The sequence below is a fragment of the Anser anser genome (genome assembly GCF_964211835.1).
Source record: "Anser anser genome assembly, chromosome: 3".
Classification (NCBI taxonomy): Eukaryota; Metazoa; Chordata; class Aves; order Anseriformes; family Anatidae; genus Anser; species Anser anser.
In genome coordinates this window covers 115,185,920-115,212,771 of record NC_139722.1, presented here as the reverse complement: position 1 = coordinate 115,212,771, position 26,852 = coordinate 115,185,920, and the positions used below count along the sequence as shown (strand labels likewise).

At 44.1% G+C, this 26,852-nt stretch overlaps 1 protein-coding gene and 1 long non-coding RNA gene across 18 annotated transcripts in view; both read right to left on the bottom strand.

Moving 5' to 3' along the window:
• Positions 1-7,181, bottom strand: part of LOC310898032 — a 60,840-nt gene extending 53,659 nt beyond the window's left edge. For 2 of the 3 annotated variants that reach the window (XR_014582899.1, XR_014582900.1), the window contains exon 1: positions 5,919-7,181. This is a non-coding gene — a long non-coding RNA (uncharacterized lncRNA). The remainder of the gene's footprint in view (positions 1-5,918) is intronic. The other variant, XR_014582901.1, reaches the window with a different exon arrangement.
• A 398-nt stretch (positions 7,182-7,579) lies between these two features.
• The window catches only part of CCDC85A (coiled-coil domain containing 85A), a 217,413-nt gene continuing 198,140 nt past the window's right edge, over positions 7,580-26,852 (bottom strand). For 12 of the 15 annotated variants that reach the window (XM_083832381.1, XM_083832380.1, XM_083832378.1 and 9 more), the window contains 3 exons: positions 24,870-24,946; positions 16,052-16,171; positions 7,580-9,611 (listed from right to left, as the gene is read on the bottom strand). In XM_083832381.1, the coding sequence (XP_083688507.1) occupies positions 9,522-9,611; positions 16,052-16,171; positions 24,870-24,946 (287 nt within the window). In that variant the 3' untranslated portion in view covers positions 7,580-9,521. The remainder of the gene's footprint in view (positions 9,612-16,051; positions 16,172-24,869; positions 24,947-26,852) is intronic. The other 3 variants (XM_083832375.1, XM_083832376.1, XM_083832377.1) reach the window with 2 other exon arrangements.

Below are 26,852 nucleotides of genomic sequence, written 5' to 3'. Positions count from 1 at the left end.
AGAAACAAACCTCAGTCCCTTACTTAAAAGCACTGGAACAAAATAGGCAATGAAATTTTCAACTGGCACATAAGCATCACTAAAGGATGCTGAGCATCAATTATCTCATCAAGATCAAAGATAAAACCTTATCTGCACTAGTCTCAGCATCACTCAGTAGCAGACCAGATCTCTGTGAATGTTATCAAAAGTCATCTGCTCTCCATTGTTCCTTTTTCCTGTTAAGGAAGGAATATTAGCAGGGGAAAAAAAAAAAAAAAAAAAAGGTCTATGTGACCATACACTCTATCTGAGAAAAGGAAGAGCTTCAAAGGGCCAAGGGAAGCTAGTCGGATAATCTGAAGTAGTTCAGACCTACGCCATCTTTGTTTTAACCTGAACATTTCTCCAAAATGGCTTCAGAGCAGAATGTTTATTGCACACTGCTGGCACTTACCTACTTTTACAACAATCTCAATTTTCCATTAGCACTTGCAGAAACATTTTGCTGGACACAGCAAAGTTATTACTTAACTTAAGCACATACGGATTATGGAAGTTATATATGAATATTCCTGCAGTTTCCATTCTATCAAGGTACCGACACAGTTTTTGTCACCACGGTACTTAAACACTTCTAGTACTCTTATAAAGTAGGGTTGAGAGAGGTGATCCTTCCCCTCAGCACCAGTGAGCTGTTGGGAGCACAGGTCCCAGTTTTGGCCTCCCTAGCAGAAGATGAACTTGGACATACTGGAGCAAGTCCATTGGAGGCCACCAGGATGAACAGGGGCTGGAGTACATGGTGCGTGCCTCTCCACAGTGCTGCGCAGTAAAATGGTAAGAGGCAGACTTAAGGGAAACTTTTTCATGGTGAGGAAGATCAAACTGGATCGAACACACTGTGTCCCTGCTGTCAGTAATGAGTGAGCAACGTGTGGGGATGAACCCTAAACAACTGGTAGGGCCTACTCTAAGAGTCTGGTCCCCAGTGCTCCCCGCTGGCACTCAGCTGCTAGCACGTGCCACAGCCAAAAGCAACAGCTTCCCCTGCAGATTATTACAAGCCACTCCTATCCTGTTTACTTGTTATGAATCGTTTCAGCATGTTTTCCACAGCCTGATTAAACTGTGGTAACAGCTCATCTGTTCACAAGCGACCTGTCTAGGTCCTCAGGTGCCTGACCCCCTTCCTCCGCCGTCACGCTCAGCCAGGCTCTGATGTGTAATCACTGGGCAGACCTGCTCCACAGACAGCTTAATTACAGCCACATGCTATTGGGGTCAACACAGAATTTAGAGATTGAACTGCAGGTAACATATGGCATAATTTATGATTACAGAAATATAATGGTGCCTTTCTGTCTTTGTCCCTGTCTGCCCAGTAATTTGCATGACTGGAAACCACGTGTAGTGCATCAAGAACAGCGCTTTCCAAGTGGGTGAAGGATGGCAGCAGCTCTGCTTAGCCACATCAAGCTGTTGGCCTGGGGATAAGCTGGCAATGCTCTCCCCATGGGATGCAGCAAGGGTATGCCCCAGCTATGGTGTGGACTGGCCCTCCTAGACGGTCTATAGCACTCTGAAATACCAAGTGGATATTATCCTGTATGTAAACTAATAGTAATGTGCTAATTATGCAGCTTTGCTCTTCTAATGAAGCTGTCTCTGACTATACAGACTTAAACACCTATTTCATTTTTTCTCCCAATGTTATTGATGGGATCTGTGGAGACAAAGACTAATTATTCATCATTTTATGCTTTTCTCCCTCTTGTACAATTATTAGCATGACAAGGTGAACATTTAAAAAATTTCTAGCTATAAGTCATCTCTGGGAAATAAAATCTCTTCTTCTTTTAACATGTTAACATAATTTATTTACTGTGATCAAATGAAAAAGCTTTAGAGTCCTTTTAGCTACAGGTTACTCATCTGGACATGAGGTGCTCTACGTGTCTGTGGGGAGGAGACCATTTAAAAGTAGCATGCTTTACTTTGAAATCACTCATTCAGATGCTACCAAATGCCAAGATGCAAATAAGTAATCTGACCACAGACTATTTGATTTTGATTACTTTTGATTATGCTTTGGGTTCTCTTTTTACAGTTCTGGTATTAAAATCCTGATCAGGAAAGCCAAGAAACTGCGCTGAGAGAGCCTTACCAAGAGAAATGCAATGCCTTTGGGGCTCTATAGCAGAGAACAGACTTTGCTCAGAAGAGAGCAAGGTCCCATCTGCAACACCACCTAACTGCACTACACACCAGACCACAAGCTCACCTAAGTCCCATTTGTTTCACTGACCTTCAATAAAGCCTGGCACATGCACACCTGCATGCAGACACAGCAAAAGAAATGGCTACATACGTACACTACAAACTGATTCTGAAAAGTAGGAAACTAATAATTTGTACAGTTCTTTTACTATACTGTTCAAAACTTCAGTAGCAGAATTTAATTCATGCATCATAATTTAGAAGTTCATCATCACACCCCCTTTTCTATGGTGGCACCCAACCTGAGCATCAGCAACTCCAGAACTGCTGCCCAAGTGTGGAAATCGGTAAACCAAATCTGAGAACAACTCACTTCTTTTAGTCAGTATCTCAACTTCTTCCCTGCCACCAGTTTTATTAGGCCATGGCTACGTACGCTAATCCTCTGCTAAGCTGTTCTGAGAACACATTACTTGCATGCTGCAGGAGAAAAGCACAAGAGGAAAATAAAACCTCAAGTCAACTTTGGTAGGCTACCAGCAGCACAAAGTACAAGTGTCCAAGTGACATATCTAACTAAGCCCTGAAATAGCCAGTGCAAAACTCCAGAATCTTTAGTGAGAATCCAAAAGGATGATGCAAAATGGCTATAGCAGGCTTAAAAATTAGAAAACAGAAAAACCAACATGAGGGAGTATAAAAGTAACATCAGAAAGAAAAGAATACATTGCTTTAACATCAGTGTAAGGTGAGAACATACAAGAATAAAATTTGGCTTTAAAATGAGTTTCATAATCTGCTGTGATTGAAGTAAAGACCTTATTCAAGACAGCATTCATCTTGCACATCTTGGGGGGTTCCAGCCTGAAGCAAGGGGTTAATTCTCCAATTATTTCACAGGATTAGAACTACTATTTTTTTTCCCCAGGAAAAGTAGTGTTATTGTGAAGCCCATCCAGACATGCTATTTCATAATTAATCTTAAATAAAAAGTGAATTCTCTCCTTTGTCTAAATAGTTTGCTTTGGCTCAGCTAGGAGCAGCAATTAGCAAGACAGCCTCTCTGAACGTATTTGATCTGCTACAGAGCTTCCTGCTGCGTACCAGAAGAACAAAACTGATTTCACACAATCCATGGGGTTTATGTTGGCTGCATGTGCTATAATTAAAATGATCTTTTTTTTTTTTTCCTTTTCCTGAGGGCTTTGTTTATATGCTTGTGGTTTTTTGTGGGGAGGCATGCACGTACCCAATTTAGCAGTTTTGTTGATTTACACTTCTGCTCTTTACTGGTTCCCTTTGTAGTGCTCACTGTTTGTAGTTTGGTGCAGAAATTGGGACCCGTTATCATTTGTGTTATAGGTCCATTTTATTAGCAGGAATAGAGGAACAGTTCCCATGGAAACGTTTCCATGCTTCATGGTGTGCTTTTCCTGGGATTTTCAAGGTTGTGGAGGGTGGGCTCTGGGGGTGCTCTGGTGCCTTTTAAATGGGCACATGCAGGAGTCTGTGAACATTTCCCCTTCAGTAGGGGGAGAAAAATAGCATATTTTTAGATTATTTCCTGTCTTATGAAGTCTAATGCCTGTGAAAACAGAGCAGCTTGACAGCCCCGTGACACAGAGAGATGTTCAAGCCAATTGCCACCACCCTGCCAACAAACCCGATGCCTATTCTGAAAGGCCACCTCAAAACCCCAGAGAGTGTTTTCCTCCCACTCTCTGACTTGTACACTGAAGCCATGGGCGATGTTAGGGTTTGATAGCACTCAGCGTACTCACCCAAGCCAAGACGTACTTGCGTCATGAAGGATTTTCAAAGCTTCTTGAGAAAAAGGATGCCATCACCCCCCTCTAGCTGAGGCATTTGAACACAGAGAACCCAACACTACTGCTCATGGCAAACTCTACCCTGAGCATTTATCAAGAGCAATGCTAAAAAAACAAACAAACAAACAAAAAATACCACCACACAAGTGAAAACACCTTCTTTCTCACACAGCCTCTCTCTTGGGCCTCTACTGTCGGCATACGCATGGGGTGAGTTGCCCAGCAGATGGGTTACACCGCTGGGGGAATAAGCACAGCAAGAGATGCACCTACAGCCCACATCCTGGCAGGGCAGCTCCCTGTACACCTTCTCTTTTTCCTCTTTCTTTCCAGAGTCTGGGGATGGGTTCCCAATATTATTTTTTCCTTTATTTTTTCATCTGAAGACTTATAAGCAAATTATTAAAAAAATAAAAAATTACTTCACACTATTCATAGTAGTTGGGAAAAACACCAAGCAAACTTCAGAAAACAAACCTCACAGTCAAGGCCACTGCATTGAAGAGAGAATTATGACAAATTCTTTTTCAAGTGAAGAGTAATTATCACGTCCTAACAAACATATTCAATAATTCATTATTATTATTTTGACACTTCTCTGTGAACCTGCTGTTTAGGAAGCAGTTTGAGATGATAGCAAGCCTTGGGGCCCTTCCCCATCAGCTGGTGGAACAAGAATTACTAATGTTTGCACAAGGCGAGAGCTACGCGGAGCCTGGCCCTGGTTTGTCCAGAGAAGACCTCACCAAACCTCAGGGTATGTTCACACCCCCACCTCATAACCTCCTGTTTTCAAACAGAAAAAAAACAACAAACCAACCAACCAAAAACACCAAAAAAATCCACATCCACAGAATAAAACACGAAAGTATTGCAGAAAGTGTGCACAGTGTGGAAAGGAAGAGCAAAGGTCATGTTAAATAGGGTCTATAATTCTTTGGTCAACACATTTATATGAGAGGTGGGAAATACAACCTCAGCTCCTGTGCCTGGGGAGAAATGCCTGAAGTAATGTTGTAAGTATGATCACGGTAAGTGGTGAAATATCTGAAAAGTACAAGCTTCTCATCATGTCCTGGAAATACAAGAAGGGAAACAGAAAAGGCAGAAAGGCAGACCCTCCAGTCTGATTTCAGAGGAGACAGCCACAGGAACTAATTAAGTATCTGAAGACACTACAATTTTATTTTTCATCATCCCCCATGAATATTTCCCAGTTTTCTAATGACTCCCATGGAAGTGTTTGAGCTTTCTCAACTAAAAGATTCAAGTAAGGTTTGTGTGCCTGGTCCATGTTCTTGAGAGAACATTTTTAGAACATGATAAAAATATTTTTTTGTTTCTGTAAGACTATTTAAAACTTGATTTTCATTCACATTGCCACTTGTGCATTGTCTGACCCTACACCAAAGCTAACAGGAGTGCTCAGGATTGTTCCACGTAGTCTCATGCTCCTTCATCAATTACTAAGCCTTCTCTCTGATCATTTTGTGAAGTGGCCCCACTATTTGCCTTTTCACAACAACTGAAGTTTCTCTTCCACGTTTTGAAAATCGCAGCCACACCATGCTATTCCTGGGTTAAAAAAAAATCACGATGAGTCTGGAATCACCAAGGAAGAGGGGACAAAGGAATTAAAATAAAAGTCGTTAATAGCAAAAAGATCATTTGTTCTTTCCTCCTTTTACAGCCTATTGTATTGTTCAGATAGCATTTCCCAGAGCTGGCAACCCACACCTTGCAATTCACTTCTGGGCCATACTGCATGTGCTAGGAAGTACCATAATCATGAGGCAGCCCAGTAAACACCTGTTTGCTGGTTGATTAAACAATGAAGTGCCTCTATTTATTAAATCCGGGCAGGGCTGCTATCAAGTCAGCTGTTCTTACCTTCAGGTGTCTGGATGACCAGAAGTCACAGCCTGGGGATGTTCATGGCTAGGATCCCAGGGCACATGGTTCACCTGAGCCTGGAAAACATGAATTTGGAAACAGTAAGAGGTCTTGGCATTATATATCTGGCAGCTCTGTTTGCTAGTCTGTTCTGCAGGATTTCAAAATAAAGGACAGTCTTGAAAAGATGTTTTTCCCCATTATCTCTATCTTTTTCTACATCAAACTGGTGAGATTAGTATAAAGAATTCACAGTCTCCTGGGACTTATTTCAGAGATGGATAAAGAATTAAATGAACTAGTGCCCTGGCAAGAGCACTGTTTGGTGAGGAGGTACCCAATAGCGACACACGAAGTAGGACGTTACAGGATACACGAAAAGCCCAGGGGCATTTGGTGTTTGAGATGTTCGCAGCGTGCGGCCGGGTGCCGTCTCCATGCTGCAAAGCCTGTTTGGGCTGGCTCCCAGCCTATGCTCAAAATATTAAAAAGGGCACGTTGGCTTGGAGCTGTGTTCATAAACACGTCCATCAGCTGCAACCTTTGGGGAACAGGCTCTACTGAAACCATTCACTTGCTGAAAAACAAACTGCCATTCTTTACTTTCTAAGCCTTATGCAAAACAGCTTTCCTCCACCACAGCAAGTAAAATCCACTCACTATATCTGCTGTGCGAGTGCTATTTAAAAGCCACTCACATAGTGAATTTTATAGCTCATTCATGCTCAGCTCAAGAACTGAGAACAGCCCTGTAACAACATGTGCAAATTTTCTACTGATACAGAGTTATGCTAAAAACAACTGAACTAGGAATCCATGAGGTTGGGCGTGCTTACATTTTACTTTAAAACACCTAACTGTGTGGGCAGCAAGCAAGACAAACAAGACAAAGGTCTGTAACTACTACAGCAATCTTTACTCTTTAGTGCAGAAAAATATCAGCAGGCTACAGGACCCCCAACAGCACTGACCCTCTTCTCTATGCACTGCCCACAATTTCCTCTTAGTAAGCTGTATTTTTAGCAGACCTCACAGGATTTAGTAGCTGCAAGATATTGATTGCACTAGATGCTTTTTTCCAGGAGAGCTGGTGTGAGTTCTCTGCTCTCTGCACACACAGTAACAGGAAGGCCACCTGCTGCACTCTCCCCGACACCTGCAGCCCATGGGGGACAAGGGGGCCTGGTCCCCAGGTCAGAGTTGCAGCGGGCACACAGTGGGACACAACCAGCCTCCCACAGCACCACCAACATGCCTACACCACTTACCTGAGGAAAATGGCTCCAGGAGCTCCACGTTCCCCTGTCCTTGCCCGAAGCAGCACTGCACAAGAAGGGGGTTGGAATGGCCCCACACAGGTGCCCTGGGGCTGCCCTTGCAGCACAGCTGGGGACTCAACAAGTCCCACCTGGGAGCTGCCCCGGCAGCCCCACTGTCTGTACATCAACGCATTCAGCAGCTACTTCATTTAGCATAAAAGATACGAGCGTGTCCACTTATCTCAGATTTTTGAAGAGACCTGGAGAGAAGGTGAACAAAAATCCACCACATGCAGGTAGTTTCTCAACTTAGCAAGAAATATTTCAAACAGCTCTTTCAAAGCTACACACGAGACAAGCACCTCCCGGCTTCGGTCATTAAAAGAGAGCAAACGATGGTGAGATTCTATAATTTATTACCATTGCTAAGATGAACACAGATACTTGATACCCAGTCGTATGCGGAACTGTAAAAAAATAGTTTTAATACAGTATCAAAATTTACACAAGAGTAGTGTCAAAAGACCAGTGTCCCTCAAATTAGCCCCTGCACATACGTACTGCAGGCACAAGTACATGTTTTATATTTTTTCATACATATATATATAGATATATAGGAATACAACAATTTAAGTTTAACTATGCAAACAATATGTATGGGAGAAAACAACGTATAAAGGTAACAGACAACTGCTTGGGCTGGGTTATACATATAAGAAATTATGCAAGAGTGCAATGTCTCAAAAACGGAAGGCTGGATTCTGCATTTCCAACTCAAGGAGACGAAGCAACCAGGAGTTTTGCCCGAGAAAGCAATGCTGGATCAGAGGCCTCACATCAAATGGTACCAAGTAAAAATAACAATAGAAACCAATATAACTACTGCTGCAAATTAACACACTTCTTCTGAAGACAGCAGATTTTACATCATACTCCTACACAACAAAAGATTGTACAGCAACCAAGCTACATTCCACTGCAAATAGCTCACGAACACAGCATGTTGCAAGCTCAGAGAAAAAGGATTCTGACTTGGGCTCAAATCTTAGTAACCAAGAACAAACAAGAAAACCAGGAATTGTTGCATTCCTATTTTTCTTTTAAACTTTTATTAATTATTTTGATGCTCAGCTATGGTAAAAAGTTAAGCAACAGCAGTCACAAGCCTGTTGCACATTCATACATCAAACTATCGTTGCTTTTAGATATACACAAAATACCTATCATTGCAGTTCAATACACACAACTAATATCATACACAGAGGTAAAAAATAAACTAAGAACACCTAGGGCGCCTTCTGGTCAAATCTCAGGCAATCCGAACAAGAGCTTTCTGCCTCATAATAATGAAAGACATGCTCCGAGTATAATAAAACCTTTTGCTTTCAAAGAATGCTACAGTAGCAAGAAAAGCTTTATTATAATGCAGTGCAATCTTTTAGATTTTTATAGAGTCTTGTTAAATAAACCAGCGTGTTTGTAAATTAAACAGTAGAAATTAGCATCCTAGCAATTGGAGAACACTTTCTGAAAAAAACTCCGATGGAAATTCTGATCTGAGACCTATAATAGTGATACCTAAGTATTCTGTTTGTTAAAGGGCTGTGAACATCAGACATCACATTTTGTATCAAAGTAAATTGAAAAGAAAGCTATCTTCACTTTCATTTAGAAAGAAATTGTGTTTCACTACAAGTACTGTAGTTATGCTACACTACTGGCTGGTTAGGAGACAGTATGGTCTTTTAGCACCTCCAAAGGCAGGTAGTCTACCAAAGGAAAAAAAAAAAAAGAAAAAAGAACCAGCTGTAAATCGTCTAAGCCTAAGCACCATTAGCTGATACTTTAGATACTTTACAGACTGAAGTGTGAGTTGCTGAGAAGTGACTTTGTCAAAACTGCGGGGACCAAAGGCACAGTTTATCAATGTCTCTCCAGTCTGGTGGAAAACTTCTGTTAAATCTAGTGGAAAATTTGTTCAGACTTACCAGAGTTTCACTGTAACTAACCAAAATAATAACTTATTTAACTCCTGCAGAATCCCAATTATCGTTTAGTTAGGAATGGAAATACCTCAGTGCTTCTAAATGTGGCGCGTTGCAATGACGAGGCAGCAGTTCACTAGCCAGTACACTGAAACAGCAGTACCGGGGGACACTGCAAACCTAGCTCCTCCAAAGACCTCTGTGCAGCATCTCCACTAGCTCCCAGCGAAGTCTCGTGCAGTGCATGGAGCCACCCCGTCGCCAGCTGGGACAGCGCTGGGGACACAGTCAGGTCTTTGTCTCTTGCCAGCAGATCAAACTCTTTCTCTTCAGAGTGAGGATGTGCTTGGGGCCTGTTACATAGGTCCTTTATACTGATTTCCTGACAAATGTTGTCTAATTCCAGGGCACGACCCTGCAGCATCTCCAAGTTTCCTCCACACAACCTAAAGGAAGGGACAGAAAGAGAGCCCGTTACCACCAGGTAAGGCACACAGCGTTGATCCAGACATGCATGCGGAGGTGCCCCACGCTCGTTGCACACACCATGCAGCACAGGTAGGGACAGAGGGGAGGGACACAGACCAGGAAAAGTGTTTCTCGAGAGATACGACATTCTTTCTGAACACGGAAAGCACATGCCTCTAAAAATGGTTAGAAATGGAGACGAATGAAGTAGCACGTGCATCACCAATGTATTTTATGCTTCAGACACAAGACTGAGGGCATTTACAGGCCTCAACTGAAACTTGGTTCCACATTTCCCAAGCCACAACTCTTGCAGAACACAATTCAGAAGCACAAAACTCAGTCCAGAGGAGTCTAAACATTTCTAGTTCAATAAGCACAGAGAAGTTCTGCTCATTACAAAGGATTTACTTGTTCTCTTAAAATCAAGCAAGGCTTTAAAAGTGTCTGTTTTCACTTGTTCTTCCTTGAGCTCAGAGGAATTGTGCATGTGGTCACTGTCCCCTACATGCTTGTGTGTTTTGTTGAATGAGAATGAGATCTCCCACTTGGTAAAAGTTATCCACCTTTTTCTTAGCGGGGACTATCTGTTAGAAAGATTTCCTTCCTCTTACATCTGCTCCCATTCATGACTGCGTAACACCCACTTTACAATTATGGAATTAAAAACGCAGAGAAATCGTATCAAAAAGCAATTCTGGAACGTGTTTTATAATGACTTAAAAAGAGATGTACCAGTTAGAAGCAGGAGGATGAGCAGCTCGTGTTGTATCAGCAGGCACCTCCTCCAGGGCCACCAGGAGCAGAGAGGTGACCACCACCATACTGCGCAGTGCGATTTAACGTTCTCTCTGTTTAATAATCATCATCAACTAGCAACCAGCTAAAGTAGAACTACTACTAAACCACTCAGTCTCTGGAGCAACACTACAACATCTTGAGAAAAGCAAAAACTGATTTCCATTGTCATTATTAATTACGTGTATTTTAACAGTGCCTAAAGCCAAGGAGTGAAACACAATCTGTGTTCCCTGGCACTGAACAAACACAAAGCAGCTGGATCCTGGGAAGCTGACACCCTGAAAAGACACAAGCCCCAGTTCCTAGAGCTGACAAGCGAAGGCAGAACCACCCCAAGGTCCTACTGTTATTCTGTGCAAGAGATGGGAAAGTAACCCCTTTGTGGCTGGATTTGATGAGACAGAAGTTTCTTTCTGACATTTGGTCACCGACATTCCTGGCTTCTAACCAAAAGGTAAGGCCACTTGAATGCCTTTGTGAGAAGGCACGTTGTGCAGATACGCCTTTCAACAATTTTCCTGGTCAGTAAACATTAGCCAATATTTACCAAGCAGCTCATGCTGACACAAAAATAAACTAAAAGGTGACACTTCTCAAAGTTCTTTATTTCCAGCTGAACAAGTGACCCCTGACTGCTAGGAAGGGACAAAGGCATACAAGACAGCCCTGAAAAACTGGTATCTTAAGCAGAACTGACAAGGTGGGGTCAAAGGAAACATTCATGCCATTTTTATGAGTAGGAAACAGAAATCGTTATCAACAACCACTTGTGCTCTGTGCAAGAGACCTGGGTCTCGAAGGCATCACAGTAATTTTATTTGCCTCCTTTTCAGAAACACAGGGTGATATAAGCTAAATTTCTGCAGATTTATCATCAAACTCTCCTTCTGTGCTAGCAAATGTACAGTTCTTTGCATAGGCATGATAGCTGGACATATTGCTGCCACCTGCACACACGTTTGTTTGGCCTCTGCGTTGCACATGCATTTTGGATTTGCACATAAGCTTGCTTTCTTCTCAGCTCACTAGTTCAACACTGACTTGTCACATGCAGCACTAATGAAATTACTTTGTGCTTGCAAGCACTCAAGAGAAAATGTAATGCCTGAGCATTCCTGAATGTGTTTTAAATACTTATGACAGAATATAAAGTTCAGTACCAAAGACTTCACTCAATATTTTAGCAGAAGCCTTTCCTGAATAAAGGACAGCTATGACATTCTCCATAGCGTCATGGTGATTCATTTCTGGCTTCCTTCCAACACACCAAAGTGAAAGGATGGAGAAATCTCCCTGGAAGGCAGGTGGAAACCTGCACCCTAACTGCAGACAGGAGCAGCTACGTTACCTGCGGGCAGTGGCAGCATTTGAGGGCCGCAGTACTTCATGTGCCGCATTAAATACTTGTGCAGATCTCTGGGCTCCCTGACTCCTCTGCCCAGCTACTGCACCAGCCCCACACAGCATATCCCATCTTCCCTTCGGCTCCCAGTCCCAGTGAGCCTTCTGCAGCCCTATGAACAAAACTTACCAGTCGCCTGAGGAAAATCACGAAGAACTCCTCTCCATACTTAATCCTGGCGTTCCTGTGCTGTGAAAGTACCTCCACACTCACTAACACATGATAAACTACCTCTAAGCCTGCTGCTATATACTGCTACGTTCTCCTAAGACACTACAAGTGTATAAATACAAAGCAAAAACATTCTCAAATAAGCCGTGATGAGGTGGTGGAAGTACCATATGCACACCCTGAGGAGAAAATTCCCACAGCCATTATCTTGATAAAACGTTCATAAAGAACCATACAACATGAGTTATGCATCCAAATTGCATTTGGTACCCATCAAGACTATGCACCAAAATTATGGAGCCCCAAATCAAACTTGTCATCATTCCACTGTTTTCACAGGCAAAGCGATGCTGTGGCAAATGTTTCATGCAAACAAAAACCCGCAGCACATGAAGCTGGAGGAAAACAGTGAGCTACAAACTGGAAGAAACTGTAATGAGAATGCAAAAGAGAAAAACATTATAATTAGTTCATCACAAATCCACTGTTCTTTTAACAGAGACTAGATGAATATAAGAAAAAGTAAAACCAGGGAGGAAATAACCAACTATTTTAAAAGTCTAATAATATACCCATAGTCAAATCGGACATAGATTGACAAGTTGGAAGAAAAGGCAGTGTTTCAATGCCAGCGGCAGAGCCTTGGATGGCTGGGGAACAAAGGGACAAGGCAGAAGGACAAGTATATATTTGGGATTTACAAAAATGAATTGATAATGTCAAGTTTAGCTTACTAGCATTTTAGAAGTGGCTTTACTTATATCCTGAGAACTTTTATAGACTATTAAATATGTATTAGTTAGAAAATGCTTTTTACCCATAAATTGCAAAGAAATAGCATAGGCAACAGATATGTGCCTTTAAACGCATGGGGAAACTGAGGCTGCCAGACTTCATATTTGTCAAATTTCATTCTTCTGAAGGATAAATTCACGTCAGCTGACTCATACAGTAATTTATCCCTAATACATTACCACACATAGAATTTTCTAATCAATACAGACCAACGTGTTAAAATCATTGTGTTCCTATTAAAACAGTAATTGCGTTACTAGAACAGTAATTGACTTGATTTCCATATGAAAACTTCAAGGGCTTGCTGTCAGCATTTGAATTAAATTACTTTGTATCTTCAGGTATTTCCGGGCTCAATATAGAATACAAAATTAGACACCTTAAACTTACAACGCACACTTCTCCAGCCACATTTTTCTGTCTCATGGAGGTAGTGAGAAGTGTCTTTACCAGCCTGCTGATTTATGTTTTCCTGAGCTTCCGAGACAAGGGTATGTTTTAAAAAAGAAAAAAGACATTGTACCAATTTGTTTCTCAGCCACAAATAAGAGCAGTAGTATATTTAAGCTTTCACAGGTCCTTCCTGAGTACGGACATGCACATTTAACTGTCCAATTGCATTTAAAGATAATTAGACTGATTACAGTACTCTGCATTTCAGGGCAGGAGAGATCATTAGATCTTCTTGCCTGACCTCCTGGGCATCACAGAACACTCACTTTTCTGCAGCAACTCCTACACTTAGCCTCAGACCTTGCCTCTGATTAAACCACACCTCCCTTTAATTTGTAGATGGCACAGTGGAGCTTGCAGTAGGCTACGCTGAACGCAGGACAGGAAAACCTGATGCGAGGTTTGCAGCTAAGCCTTTGCCCTTGGTTATTCCGGCGGTCAGATAGGACGTCTGGCATCACTCCATAAACACAGACCCTGGTCCGCAAAGAACACAGAATACAATACGCACATCCCCACACACAAGCGTGCACTTTGGTCGTGCACAACTCGTAAAGAGAGAGAAACATACCCTGCCATACCAAACAGCTGCTTATCCATCCCTGGCGGTATCACTGGCACACAGGGAACAATCCCACAGCCACCGGCAGGGTGGGAAGGTCGCCAAGTCGCAGACCTGGTGCAAGACTCAGGGCAATTTCTTCTTTCAAGCACTCTGTGACGGATCAGGTCACAGAAGAGCCTCTACCAGCCTGGCTGTTCAGTTCTTTGCGCTCTTTCACCCTTGCTTCCAGCAATGAGAGATTTACATGCAAGTTTTTTTTCTTTTAAGATTTTACCTTTCTTGCTGCGCGTAAGGAGACTGCACTAACACTGAAGTTTTGTAACAAAGACCATCTTCCTCCTCCCGCCCCCCCCTTTTTTTTTTTCCCAAGAATCTAACCGGCGACATTTGTAAAGAAAACTCAGCTCCTGATTTGGGCTTGTTCTTCCCCATGCATCTCATTCAGTTACTTGAAGCAAGTGGCAGCTCTGCATTCCCCAGAAAGGCAGGATCCAGCCCCCGTGCCTCACTGGGAAACAGCCGGATCTCCTTGCTGGCTGAGGACAGGCAGGTCGGGCAGTCTGTTTAGCTGACAGCTCACTTTCCATTTCAAATATAACAGTAGTATCATTTATATCTATTTCTGCCTGCTGCAATACCTCCTAGCAAACTAAAAGCTGAGATTTCACATCATATTGAACTAAATTCCATGTACTTCTTATCAATCCATTTCAGCAAGCAAGGTATCAGCCATTGTTCAAATATTTCACTTCCACTAACCAGCTATTACAGGCTGTCAAGAGCATGTTGTTAAATGTTCCCTTCAGCAAAGTGCCTTTGCCAATGGGCATTTTAAGAGAACTACAAAAGGCTTTTCCCAACAGATATATGTGCTCTCTTGGCAAAATTACTTGGCATGGCTTTTTTTTTCTAGGCAACAGCAGGTGAAATACATGGGAGGTGCAGGCAGGACGCTGAGCACTGCTCAGCAGCAGGGAGCTGGGTCGCACCTCTCCTGGCTGGGGCAAGGCCAGCGCTGCTCCCCCTGCTCAGATGCCGGATTAACAGAGGTGAGGAGGCAGCAGTGAAGCCCTGCACCCTGGTTTTATGTTAGAGGAAAGGATCTGATTGCTCTAATTTGTGCACAGGGCACCTACATAAACCTATTTCCACAGGCTTCATGGAAAAGGCAATATCACCCACCTACCCGAAGATAATCACCATCCACACCAGTGGATGTCCAGGTGAGTCAGCAGTACTACTGAGCTCTTCTGTGCATCTCCAAGAAGCTCCAAAAAAAGAGCGAATTTCTACAGATGCCCCTTCCAGTTCTTCCCTGATGGAGTGCAAACCTCTGTTCTCCTAGTAAGCAGCATGTCCCTACGATGTCTGTGCAAGTGGGAAATAACACCCACTTAACCAAATGAATATTAAAGTTTAGCAAATGATGATTACACAGGTGAGAAGACTTGCGAGAAGCACCAGAAAACAATGATGTCAGAGCCCTGCTCAGGCTGCCAGGGGTTTGGATCCCTCCCCAGAGGAGCCTGGGCACAGCTGATGCACATGCACTGGGCTGTGAACTCAGCCTGGTAGTGATTGCCATCACCTGCTAAACCACTGCATCTCAGAACAGCTTTTTTAGTGTCATTAATTGCAGCAGTTTCACGTTTCACATAGGTAAGAACTTGTGAATTTGCCCCTCTGAGTGTCTGCATTAATTGCTGTTTAACAAAACAACATAGGTCTGGGCAATCCAGCCCTGACTTCAGAGTAATCCCAGCTGCTCTCACAGAAATTTCAACAGAGACCTCAGGATCACAATGCATGGTCTTCAGCCCAAAGCTCTGCTATTGTTATGAATATACCATGCATGCTGGCTTCATCTCTGCATTAAAGGTTTTCTCTGTATGGGTTACAGCAATCCATAGTACTTCACTGGAGAACAAATACGCATCCTAGACGAAGTAAAAGACTTGCTTATTCAGAAAAACACCACTTTCATCTTCAAACAAAGTCAGTGCACGTAATTCGGAGAGAAGCTACTGCTGGCATCGCCCCCGTGGTGACGGCCTGCCCCCTGCCCCGAGGAACACACAGCCCACAGATGCAATGAGTGACAAACAGAAAAAACAATCCCGCTTATGACAGCAACATCCCAGTGGTGTCCACAGGAATGTTGCCAGGACAGTACGACACAAGTTGAGTAACAGACACGACGTTTTGCATGGACTGTACCGGAGAGGCGTTACCTTCAGAGCATTTACCACTGATTCAGACTGCTGAGAGGCTGAGCCATGTCCACTGATGCTAGCTGGCTCGTTTGCTGAGCAGTAACTCCCCTCCGCCCCTCCTGGCATCTTAATGGGATCCTTCGCAAAAGATTAAAGACTATTTAATAAAGAAAAGGGTTGGTAACTAATTAAAACATGTCTTTTTTTTTTTTTTTATAATGCTGAGAAGCACTGAAGGCATGTTTTACTCCCAAGTCACCCTCTTTCTGTGCCACAGTAACCAACATCCACGAGAGGCAGCTCAAGCACTACTGTTGAGCATCTCTCAAACACTCTGGCCCTCAAGGGCATCTATCTGGAAAATTAGGGCATAGCAATAAAATTTTGGTATGCTTCCTCACAGAAGTACTGTGAGGTTCAGAGAGATGATTTTGACTCCAGAGAAAGGTTTTTGAGAATGTTTAACTTCATCCCAATAATTTTGGAGGTCGTTATTTCAACGAAAGTCACAGAACCTTTTTAAACAGTGCTGCAGAGTTTGCAATACGAGCACAGCTGCAGCTGAGCAGGGAAGGAGCCGGGAGCAGGCAACACTCCTTCCCCAGCTCTGGCTGCCCTGGGCAGTGTTCCCCCCTCACCTGGGCTGGAGTTTTGTACCAAGCTCCGACAACCCGAAAGGCTTTTTCTTCCCAGTGACCACTTGGGAGGGTTCTGCAGGACACTGCCACATAAACACAAGGTGCCTAAACCCTTGCAGCTCAGTCACCTCATGCTTCACAGGATGTAAGGCATTTCCTGGAGTGACTGCAGTGCCAGGGTAACCCGAGCGAGCTGCCTGCTCCGGTGGATGCTAAAAACAGCCTGACTGAGCTCCGACAGCACTGTGAGACCTGAACCCACACAGATGCTTCCAAGGTGCTTGCAGCCTGACCTGCTCTTCTGAGGGCATCCTTCACTGTCACTCTCCATGCAGAATTGTGTTTATAAAATGAGAAAGGTAAAGGATAAGAAAACAAACATTTCAAAGCGAGAGAGGAAACTTTCCTTTCTTATGGAATCAAACACCGCAGGAAACATTAAAAAATAATGTAGCAGTAATTCCTGCAGGAACATGTGAGAAATGCATTTCTGAAAGAAACTAATGACAGTGGAAAGAGCCTCTAATCAGAATCAGTGACCCCATGCGCACTCACTTGCCCTGCTGAGCAGCGCACAGCACGTCACACTCTTTTTGGGGGTGTCTAGAATCTAAACAATAGGAAGGATGAAGGCGGATGGGGGAGAAAAAGGGAACAGAGATGGCATGAGGCTGAATTTCACAGATCCCGTCTCCCCTGTCCAAAACAACTATGTGAGCCGTGCAGGACTTCATCAGGACCCATACTTTGTAAGCAGCTCTGTGCTGCTGGCAGCATGACACCGGGCACATCGCAGCTGCTGAGTGCGGTAGGCTCGACCCCAGCATTGGTCTGCACCCAGACTGCAGGGCTGAACCTCACCTGTTCAAAAATCCTAAAAGCAATCCAAAACATAGAATGCTACATATGCTAAGCCCAAGGAAAAGATATCTTGAGTACGAAACCCCCCTTGGTACACGAACTTGTCTTGCGGTGCCTCCCTCCTGGCAAGCAGTGGCTGCAGCATGACCCTGCGGTCTCAGCCCGGGCTGAGCAGCCCGGCACACTGGGCAGCGTGCAGTGCATCGTCCCGCAGTTCTCCACGTCAGCGGCTGTTACCAATTTGCTGTGATCTCCGGAGGGAGAATTAGGACTCTTCTTTGGGAAGGATTTATAGATCTGTTGGTGACTTGGCAGGCTTAATGCTATACTTTGGGAAAGGAAATGAAAGAGGAAAGAAAAGGGGTAATAAAGCAGATTGGAGCAATTCTGGTTTAGGAGAATTTCCCTCAGTCAGCTTTGGGGTTTTCTTAATGAGTCAAAGCATTCTGATTTTTTTTTTTTTTTTACTGACTCCAGGGCCAGCAAAGATTTCGTGCAATTTTGAATTGTAAAATACAAATATTGCTATCAAGACGCTGGGAAAATTAGTGCAGATTGTGTATCTAAAGCAACTTGAACTTGAGAAAATCTAAAAATCCTGTGACTTGTGCTGCTGTCAAGAGCTCAGGACCTCCTCCAGGCACGTCTCCTCCACAGCCACTTCTGTGCCACAGGCAGCAAACTTCTGTCTCCCTTCATGAGGATGGGGAACTTGTTGTGCACACACTGCTTTAAGCAGACAGCTTTCTCAACACATTGGTAGGAGACTGAAAGTTAGCACTTGCCCTCTGGATTACATGCTTCTGTCCTTGATAAGAGACGTAAGCTTTTCTTAAGAAGTAAGGCCAGTTTTGCAGCACTGAAGCCCCGTCCTGCAGCTCAGGGACTTCTCATCCCAGGTGAGGCCACCCCACAAGGGCAGCAGAGCTTCTGCCTTCTTTGGAGGAAGCTTGTTCCATCGGGATGTGGCACCAGTGTGAGCATGGGTCTGCTGTTCCTCCCGAGGTCCCTTGAGTCCACAGACATTTCAGCACTGCTGGCTGCATTATGAGTTTCTGAGGCAGTGAAGCAAAACAAGAGGAAGAGGCACTTTGCCAATGTGGTGATGTCTGAAAACAAGATGCCTTAGGAGACTAAAGAGTGTGCTTTTCAGACCTATCCATCACAGGTGCTGCTTGCCAGCGGGGAGTATGGCAGCGCTTATCCTTCCAGCAAAACTTGACCTGAGTTTCCCTTCTCCACCACTGCCTGACCCAGATCACATCTGGACCCTGAGCAGGACCTTGAGGACAGGAGCATAAACCTGTTCCCTTCCTCCTTTTCTCTGACTCCACACAGCACTTGCACTCAGCCACTCAAAGTAGGCATCCCATGTGCCCACACGTTTTGGACAGATCTCTTCATTCATTATCAAGAAGTGAAGCTGTGGAAGTGGGACCGAATCAGCCAGAAAGGATCAAGTCATGGCTCCATTGACTTTAAACAACTTGAATCATTCTGAATAAACAAGGCTACACAAGGTCAACATCAACGAATTGACTTTTTTGCTCACCCTACACTGCCAGCCTTCCCTACTCCCCCTGCCTGGTCCTTCTGCCCAGGCTACAGGAGGGTTTGTACACTCCTTCCTCTAAGTCTAACGTGTCCTGTGTGCAGATTATAGGGCTGCAGAAAGCATTGCCCAAAGCAGGTAAAAACCACATAATATCCTCTGTACATTTTGCCACAGAGAAGTGCAATCACTGAACATGCACATCCATTTTCTGTTGTAAGTAGATCTACGAAACATCAAATGCCACTATGCAACTCTTTAGTGAATAGAAAGCACAGGAAATCTGACTCAACCCCATAACACCACATTACAAAAAAATCAGATGAATGGAAATTTAGCATCTCCTCGCACTGACTGCTAAGGACGCTCAGGCCATGCTCCCATAGCGCCAGAGGCAAACCCTGCACTGTGCCCTGGTCATGGGCAGAATAAAGACCCCTGTGTAGAACAGGATACTCTTTGATGGAGGGAACTAACCATGAGCCTTTCTTCTCGAGCCAGTTGAGAACACCATATTTTCAGTCCATGCTGTTGATACAGACAGTCACGAACCAACACTGCTGTAAGCACGAAGAGTGGCTCGAGGGAGGGGCAGCTCATCTGCCAGCCCTGACAGAGGGGAAGAAGGAAGCGCGCCGCTTGCTGCCTGACTTGCCACCTCTCCACGGCACGCAGGGATAGACAAAGAGAGAAAAAACAGTCCACATCTGCCCCAAGGACACATGCAGTCACCTCATGAAGCCTGGAGAAGACACAGCTCCCCTATCCACTGAGCACTGCTCCATTCCTGCACCAAAGGAGACCTCAGCAAACACACGCCACCTCGTCCTCCACCAGCCTTTTATCCCAGACGCAAGTGGTTTCCTGGGGAAGTATATCCTTCCTGCTGCGTAACTGCCAGGCCGCTTCAATCACTACCTGATTTTCGAAGCTTTTTTCCAATTTCCCCAGCCCTCAATTTCCCTATTAGCTTGCAAAAAAAAGAAAAAAGAAAAAGGAAAAACAAAACCCACAAGCTGCATTTGTTAGCTTGTTTCAAACAGGTAGGAGAAAGGGAAAACAAAAGTGATAAACTGCAGCATGGTGCTTTGCTGAAGGACTAACACACCAAACAAATCAGCAACGGTTTTTCTAGGGAACAATCCTGTCAATTACAATACCCAGCTTTAAAATGCTGTCGCTATTCGTGGTAAGTCCTGTTCTCAGACCACTGCAGGAACCTCTACTTGTGCATATTGCCACCAAAATCCACGTGTCCTCATGGCATACTCCAAGCATGCTCCGACTGCCAAGGGGCCGAAGGCAGGCCGAAAGGGACCTATTAATTTAAACTGAGGATGACATCATATGAAAGCACAGGGTGGAGGGATGCCGTTGATTTACTTTCAGCAAATATTTGATGACATGATTAGTTCAGTGGGTTTTAATTACACTTTGTTTAGAGGATTCTCTACTCTACACGCTATGAAAGGGAGGAGATAACCAGCATCGGACTCTGCATGACACAGATCTGACACATGCACAAAAATACTAACCAAGCGGTTCCCAACTTCTAATTAGATTTGTAGCTAAAACCAGGCCATGCAGAGGGAAAATCAAAAATACAGATCTCAGCAAAAAGGTTTTTGAAAGATTTGGAAATGTAGGTTGAAATAAAACGTAATACTATAACAGAAGGGGGAAGAAAAAGGGAAATGGAAAGCACTGGAAGTGCTTAAAAATAAACTAGTGTGTGCCTAAGGGTCATGCCTGCTATTTCACACTTAAATACACAAGGACTGGAAAAGGCTAGCAAGGACGGAGGAAGGAAAACAAGAAAAAAGAAAAAGTGCCTGAAGCAACACTGGAAAAGGAGATGCAACAGAAGGAGATGGAAAAGAACCAAGACTCATATCAGGAAGAAAGAGGAAGCAGAGGCAGAAATGTGCCGGTGAAAGGGAGCAGAGCAGCTCAGCTCCAGCCTGCACCACACCTGCCCCGTGGCTGCAGATGTTCCCCTGTGCGCTCAGCATCCTGTGGGCAGCCTCCAGCCCCACTGACCCACACGGTTTCTTTGCTCAAGAGGCCATGTCCTGGCAGTACTTCCTCTCCCCTTCATTAAAAGGTACTGCTTAATTTCAAGGACGAGGAATTCACAGAGGGAAAACATCTCAACTTTCCATCTCTACCTCTTGCTCCCTCCTCCCATGAAACAAATAAAAACTGAAGCAATTTAAGCTGGGTGGCTTGCCAAGAATACCTTCTGCAAATGCATTCACTGTCATTATATGATAGATGTCCACATTTCCATAACGTTTCAGCTGAGCTTATCAGCCCTGAAATACTACCCCTCAGAAAACTCAGGACTATCTTCAGTTAATTGACATGTGGATGCCAGATCCTGATCTCACTTCCACCAGCGTAAGGCACGGATAGCAGCTACGCACCACGAGCAGTCTGGAAGGACTCTCCTGCTTTCAGTTATCTGGAATTATTTGCCCACGTAACTGAGCTCTAGCACAGCCCAGGGAGCTGTAACTGGGATCTGAATCCATTGTTTGGTCCTTACATATTTTCTTAATTATCGCTGGGTATCTTCATTACAATGTGCACCGCATTCTACTCTGGCTGCAGCACTGGCCATACTATCGTGCAGCTTTTTGGATGTCAGCAGCAAAACAGCAACGCTGTGGCTTCGTGTCCATTTCGAGGCAGCCGCAGAGCCCTGGGCTGCAAGAAGCCGTTCCTGCCCTACTGCCAGGGGGCACTACTCTGGCCTGAAATTCGTCTAGCAGAACTGAAACGTCACTCAAATCCTTCTGCCTCTACGCGCTGCTACCCACACCAGTGCTTGAGAAGCACCAACGCGAGCTGCGTGCCATGCCCCTTGTCTCCCGGCTTGGCATTCTCACCAGAAGACCCAGCTGCATACCATAAATCTTGGAAAGGATCTGTTTTCCTGCACAAAAACCCTATTTGTGGCCAGAAACTGAAAGGGTCTGGATCACATCTTGTTATATGCTATCTGGGAGGGAGGAAAAGAAAGGAAGAGAAGAAAAGAACAGCTAATCGCTGCCCTCACCAACAGAGCATACCTACATCCACCTGTTGCTTCTCACAACTGCTAACCCATGTTTCTATGCTATAAACCATCACCAGAACAACTCTGTAGCATGGGAAGACAAATTGACAGGCTTAAGTGGGTATGTGCATTTTATACCCTTCCTATTACCTGACCAAACTAAAATATTGGCTGAGTGGTGGTGCTGCACTTCCCCTGACAAGGAAGTCCTTCAGTAGGCCAGAGCCAGCTGAGTTCCCATTTGAACAGTGATGGCACCACTTAAAACCATTTCCTCTGGAAATGTTCTTGCCACTAAATATTAATAAAACCTTTACACTAGAGCTCTGTGGGGTTTTGAAAAGAGAAGTGATGTGTATGGGTCGAGAGAAGCAAAGCAAAATAAAGTAAAAAAGAACCACGGCGACGTGCAGATGAAAGGAGAGGTTTACCTGAAGTAAGTGTGCCGGTGCATTTTCATGGGTGACATGAGCAGAAAGGGGGGAAAAGAAAGGACACAAAGCAGAGAGGAGAGAAGAAAAGCATAGCACAGGCTAGGAGCTGCCCCCCAGCAGCCCTGCACCTCCCGCGGCCCCTCGATGCCACCACTGGTGCTGCGCCAACAGCCGATGGCACTCTTACCCGGTGACATTTAGAGGCACCATGCTGTAACTGAGTAAGAGCTGTGCCAAAAACCTTCACCAGTTGTGCAACTCGTCACCTATTTTCAGCTGATTTGTCAAAGCACTTGGTTTGGCTTGAAGCCTAATGAGCTCCCATTCGTCCCATTCAGGGGAGCAGAACCAGCGCCAGGAGCTTTTGCATTTCCACCCCGTGTCCCTGCCTCCGTGGCAGGGCCCAACAAGCTGATAGCTGGTCAGGGTGGTGGTCACAGGGATGACAAAGCCCCAGAAGGAACTCATGCAAAGGTAATGCTGGCATAATGGAGTGCCAAGTCAGAATAAGCCTGATGTCTGCGTTCCTTCCTCTCCCCAAAGCAATGACTTTCTTCAGGAGGAACAGGGAGTAAGGTGTGCTAGGCAATGTGAGCCGATGTCACTTGTTATTCCTCAAAACAAGTGTCTGGAGACGTCAGGAAACTTCAGCACTCTACCTCAGATCCTGGTGCCAACAAAACCAAACAAGACAAACTCCAACCTGTGTATCTAAACCAAAAAGCAGTCTGCAAGCCTTGGCCACCCAGTTCTTCCCCTGCAAAGCCCCACAACAATCATTTTGTGTTTCAGTTTTCACGGGCTATTTCACTATTTTCACAAGCACTGCTTTCTGGTTTTGGCACCCCATCTAAGGTTTCCAATGAACTCAACATCCACAGCGTGGGTGTCCCAGTCTCTGGCAAGATCAGGTAACACATTTCATGGGGCTCCACCTGAGCACCTCAAGCCCTAGGCAAATAAAACATGAGGTCACTTGTACAAAATTTTGCCCACAGAGAAACGTTCTGCACAATTTATCCCCCATTGCTGTCCCAGACCTAAACGAAGGCTCAGTGGTATTTTTCACGCAAGTTTGTTGACATTTGCCCTGAACACCTTTCTTGACAAGAAAATAATATTCTTTATCACTGAGGATTAGCCTTTGTCTTTCAACTGAAGACCGTATAGGTGTTAATAGCAGACACTTAGCTATTCTTTCTGTCCTTCTTTTCCAGATCAACAAATGAGGGCACAGAGAAGTTACATAAATGGCTTGTGGTTGCACAGCAAGTCAAGAGCAAAACAGGAGTAACAGAGGCCCTTCCAATTGTCATACTACAGGCAAGAAGAAAACTTGACTTAAAATCTGCCCAAGGGGAGGAACTGGTTAACCCGGCTGAAATCTACCTAATGGATTGGCATTTGGGCTGATACACATCAATAAATCTGAATCAGTGGATTTTACTTCTTGCTGCATTTCACTTTTGTCTTGAGTTTTACATTCATATGACAGTACTTTAAGTTCAATAAAAAGCACTTGTGTTCTTCAGACCAGTATCTTCATTTAAATTAGTGTTTGATTTAAACAACATGCAACTTTTTTCTTCCAGTGGGCAACTTCATTTGGAGACTTTATGGATTTTCCTAGGGATTACTTAATGAAATATGATAGAAATACGCACTGTTATATATGCATAAAGATATATATAAAATTCTAAGTGTCTTTGATTCACTCTTACAGAACTTCTACATTTTTATTTTTAAAAACATACCTGGAAAACCTTTAACTTCAGATTTGCTTATTTATCTGATTTAATTTCAGACTTGTTTTTATGTATCTAATATATTCTTCAAAATATTGCTAATATAACTCAATTATTATTAAAACGTTTGTTTTTTACAGCAAAATATTTTGGTTAACTATAAAAAACACTGGATATTTCAAATAACAAGAAGATCTTGCAATAAAACCAGAATGTAAGGGCCCTGATCACTGTAATTTTCAACGCTTAAATTAATTTTCAACTATAAGTAGTGGCTTCTAGTGAACTTTTCTTAGCAAGGTATCAACACCTGCAAAGGAGAAAAATGAGTGAAAGTATTGTCACAGTCTTCAATAAATACACCCCTCAGTCACAAGCAAGATGAACAAAAGATGTGAGTGCCTTTGATTCCCCACACACTCAGCCTGAGTGTTCAAATGCAGTAACGTTAAATGACCCGTAATACTGATTTCATCTCAAGCACGCAGACTCAGGCATTGCTGTCTAGCTGCCAGCTACTGTTCCCACCAGCAGAAGTCACCCACCTGGGGCAGCATGCGATTTTCCTCCTCCAGCTGTCTTACTCTTGCCTCCAGCTGCCTAACATAGGACAAGGTTGATTCTAAAATCAAAAAGAAAAAAACTCGTATTATCCACATAGATCTGCTTGTGTATCCTGGTGTCAGAGCCTGCACCGCATTGCCTCGTACGTACAGCAGATTCCCTCTCAGATACCTGATAATTTTCACCTCTGCTCCTCTTGAGAGCAGTGTAAATAATCCTGCCCTCTGTTCACTGTAAACCTCACTGACCTGCATCAGGAAATTTGGTCATCACAGAGAGTGACTTCCCTTGGATACAAGTATTGAAAGATCATCTCAGTGTTTCCTTCAGTGGCCTTATTTCCCTCTTGAAAATGAGTCACACTTAGTCTGCTTCTTCCCAAGAGTAGGTCCATGATCCATCCCTAGAAGCAGCTGAGAGCTTTCTTATCATGCATTTCTTGCATTACGCAGAGTTTCTACTATTAAAATGCTGTACCTAAAAGAAATACATGCCTGAGAAAGTAACACATGCTGCCTGTAAGAGAGAAGATCTCTCCTCTGTCCAGAAGCACTGCTGTGACTCTCCTACCTCCTTGCACATGGCTGGCAGCCCACCATGCACTCACGCCTGATCCGAGGAGCCCCTCAGCCTCTCCGAGATGTCTGTTCTGTTGATGTATTTGTGCTCATACCACTGTGTAAACAGTAAAATTGTACTGTTGATGACCAATGCTGTGGAATCCACAGCTATCGGGGCACTACTGTCCCTTGCTACAAAGCTGCACAGAGCAGAGCTGTCATCTGGTTCAAACAGGCAGAGGAATTTGGGCACCGCTTTCCTCCGATGCCTAAATCACCATGCCAGCCTGCCCATAAAGTTAAAGCAGCAGGAAATGAGGTGTCGTTTACTGCTCTTATGAGACTGCAGTAAGCTAAAATATGCACGTCCAGATAGTGCATGGGAATTTACGCAACAGGAAAACAACACAGGAATTTGTCAAAAATGATTAATACACGGCAAGGCACTGGATTAAAAAAAAGCACTGTATAACAAAAGGCAGGGGTAATCTGAGGCTCTGTGTGCTCTGCTGCAGAAGGATTTCCATAGCTGGTGATGGGTGCATCTCCGGAGAGCCACTAAGCCCCGTTTGGATGAGCACTTAGAAGATGAACAGCTTATTCAATTAACTCCATACGACAGGGTCCCTCCCATCAAATCCGCCTCCTTCCCAGCAGCAGCACTTCTGGGAGGAGCTGCAGAAGTTCCCTCGCTATTAGGGCCATTAGCAAAGGCAACAGCTCCCAGCACATCTCATCTCTTCTCGCTGCTCTTTTCCACAGAAGATGGCTCCTGTGGAGCCACCTTTTTGGAGGGGCTGAAGTACGCGCTCTCTGTGGCACAAGCCATCTCTAAACCCACCGGTTACATGGCTGCTGCCAAGGTAGCTCGGGCCTGGGCTTCATGCTCAAGTCCAGCTTCCCAGCTGTGCCCACCAGCCCTCTTCACACAAGTCCCCATCTGCACCTCTTAGTTGTTTTTGTCATTTTCTGTTACCATTTATTAGCCCTCATACAGCACATAGCTCTCAGCAAAGTCTGCCTCAGTTTTGTTTCTTCACTTGTGTGGTGACAGTCTAGAGCTGAGGTCTCTCTCTGCTCCTCAAGTGACACTGCTGTCAGGTCACAACGTCCCAGTGCCAGTTCTTACCAGCTGGGGATGGGGTACAAAATCTCCTCGCTTGTTAACCCTTCTAAAACATGAAATATTTATTGAAATCTTTTGTAATCTGATTAAAACTGAAAATTAGGTCAGCTACTAGAGGCTTGATCTAGCAAATCCTTATTTATGTGAGTATTCTTGACACAAACTAAATGCATATATATTTCAGTATCTGTTAATATATTTATGCTGTGATGCTATGAGCTTAGAGGAAGAACTGAACAGAAAAGGCAGCCAAGGACATAAGAGATGGAGGAATTGAA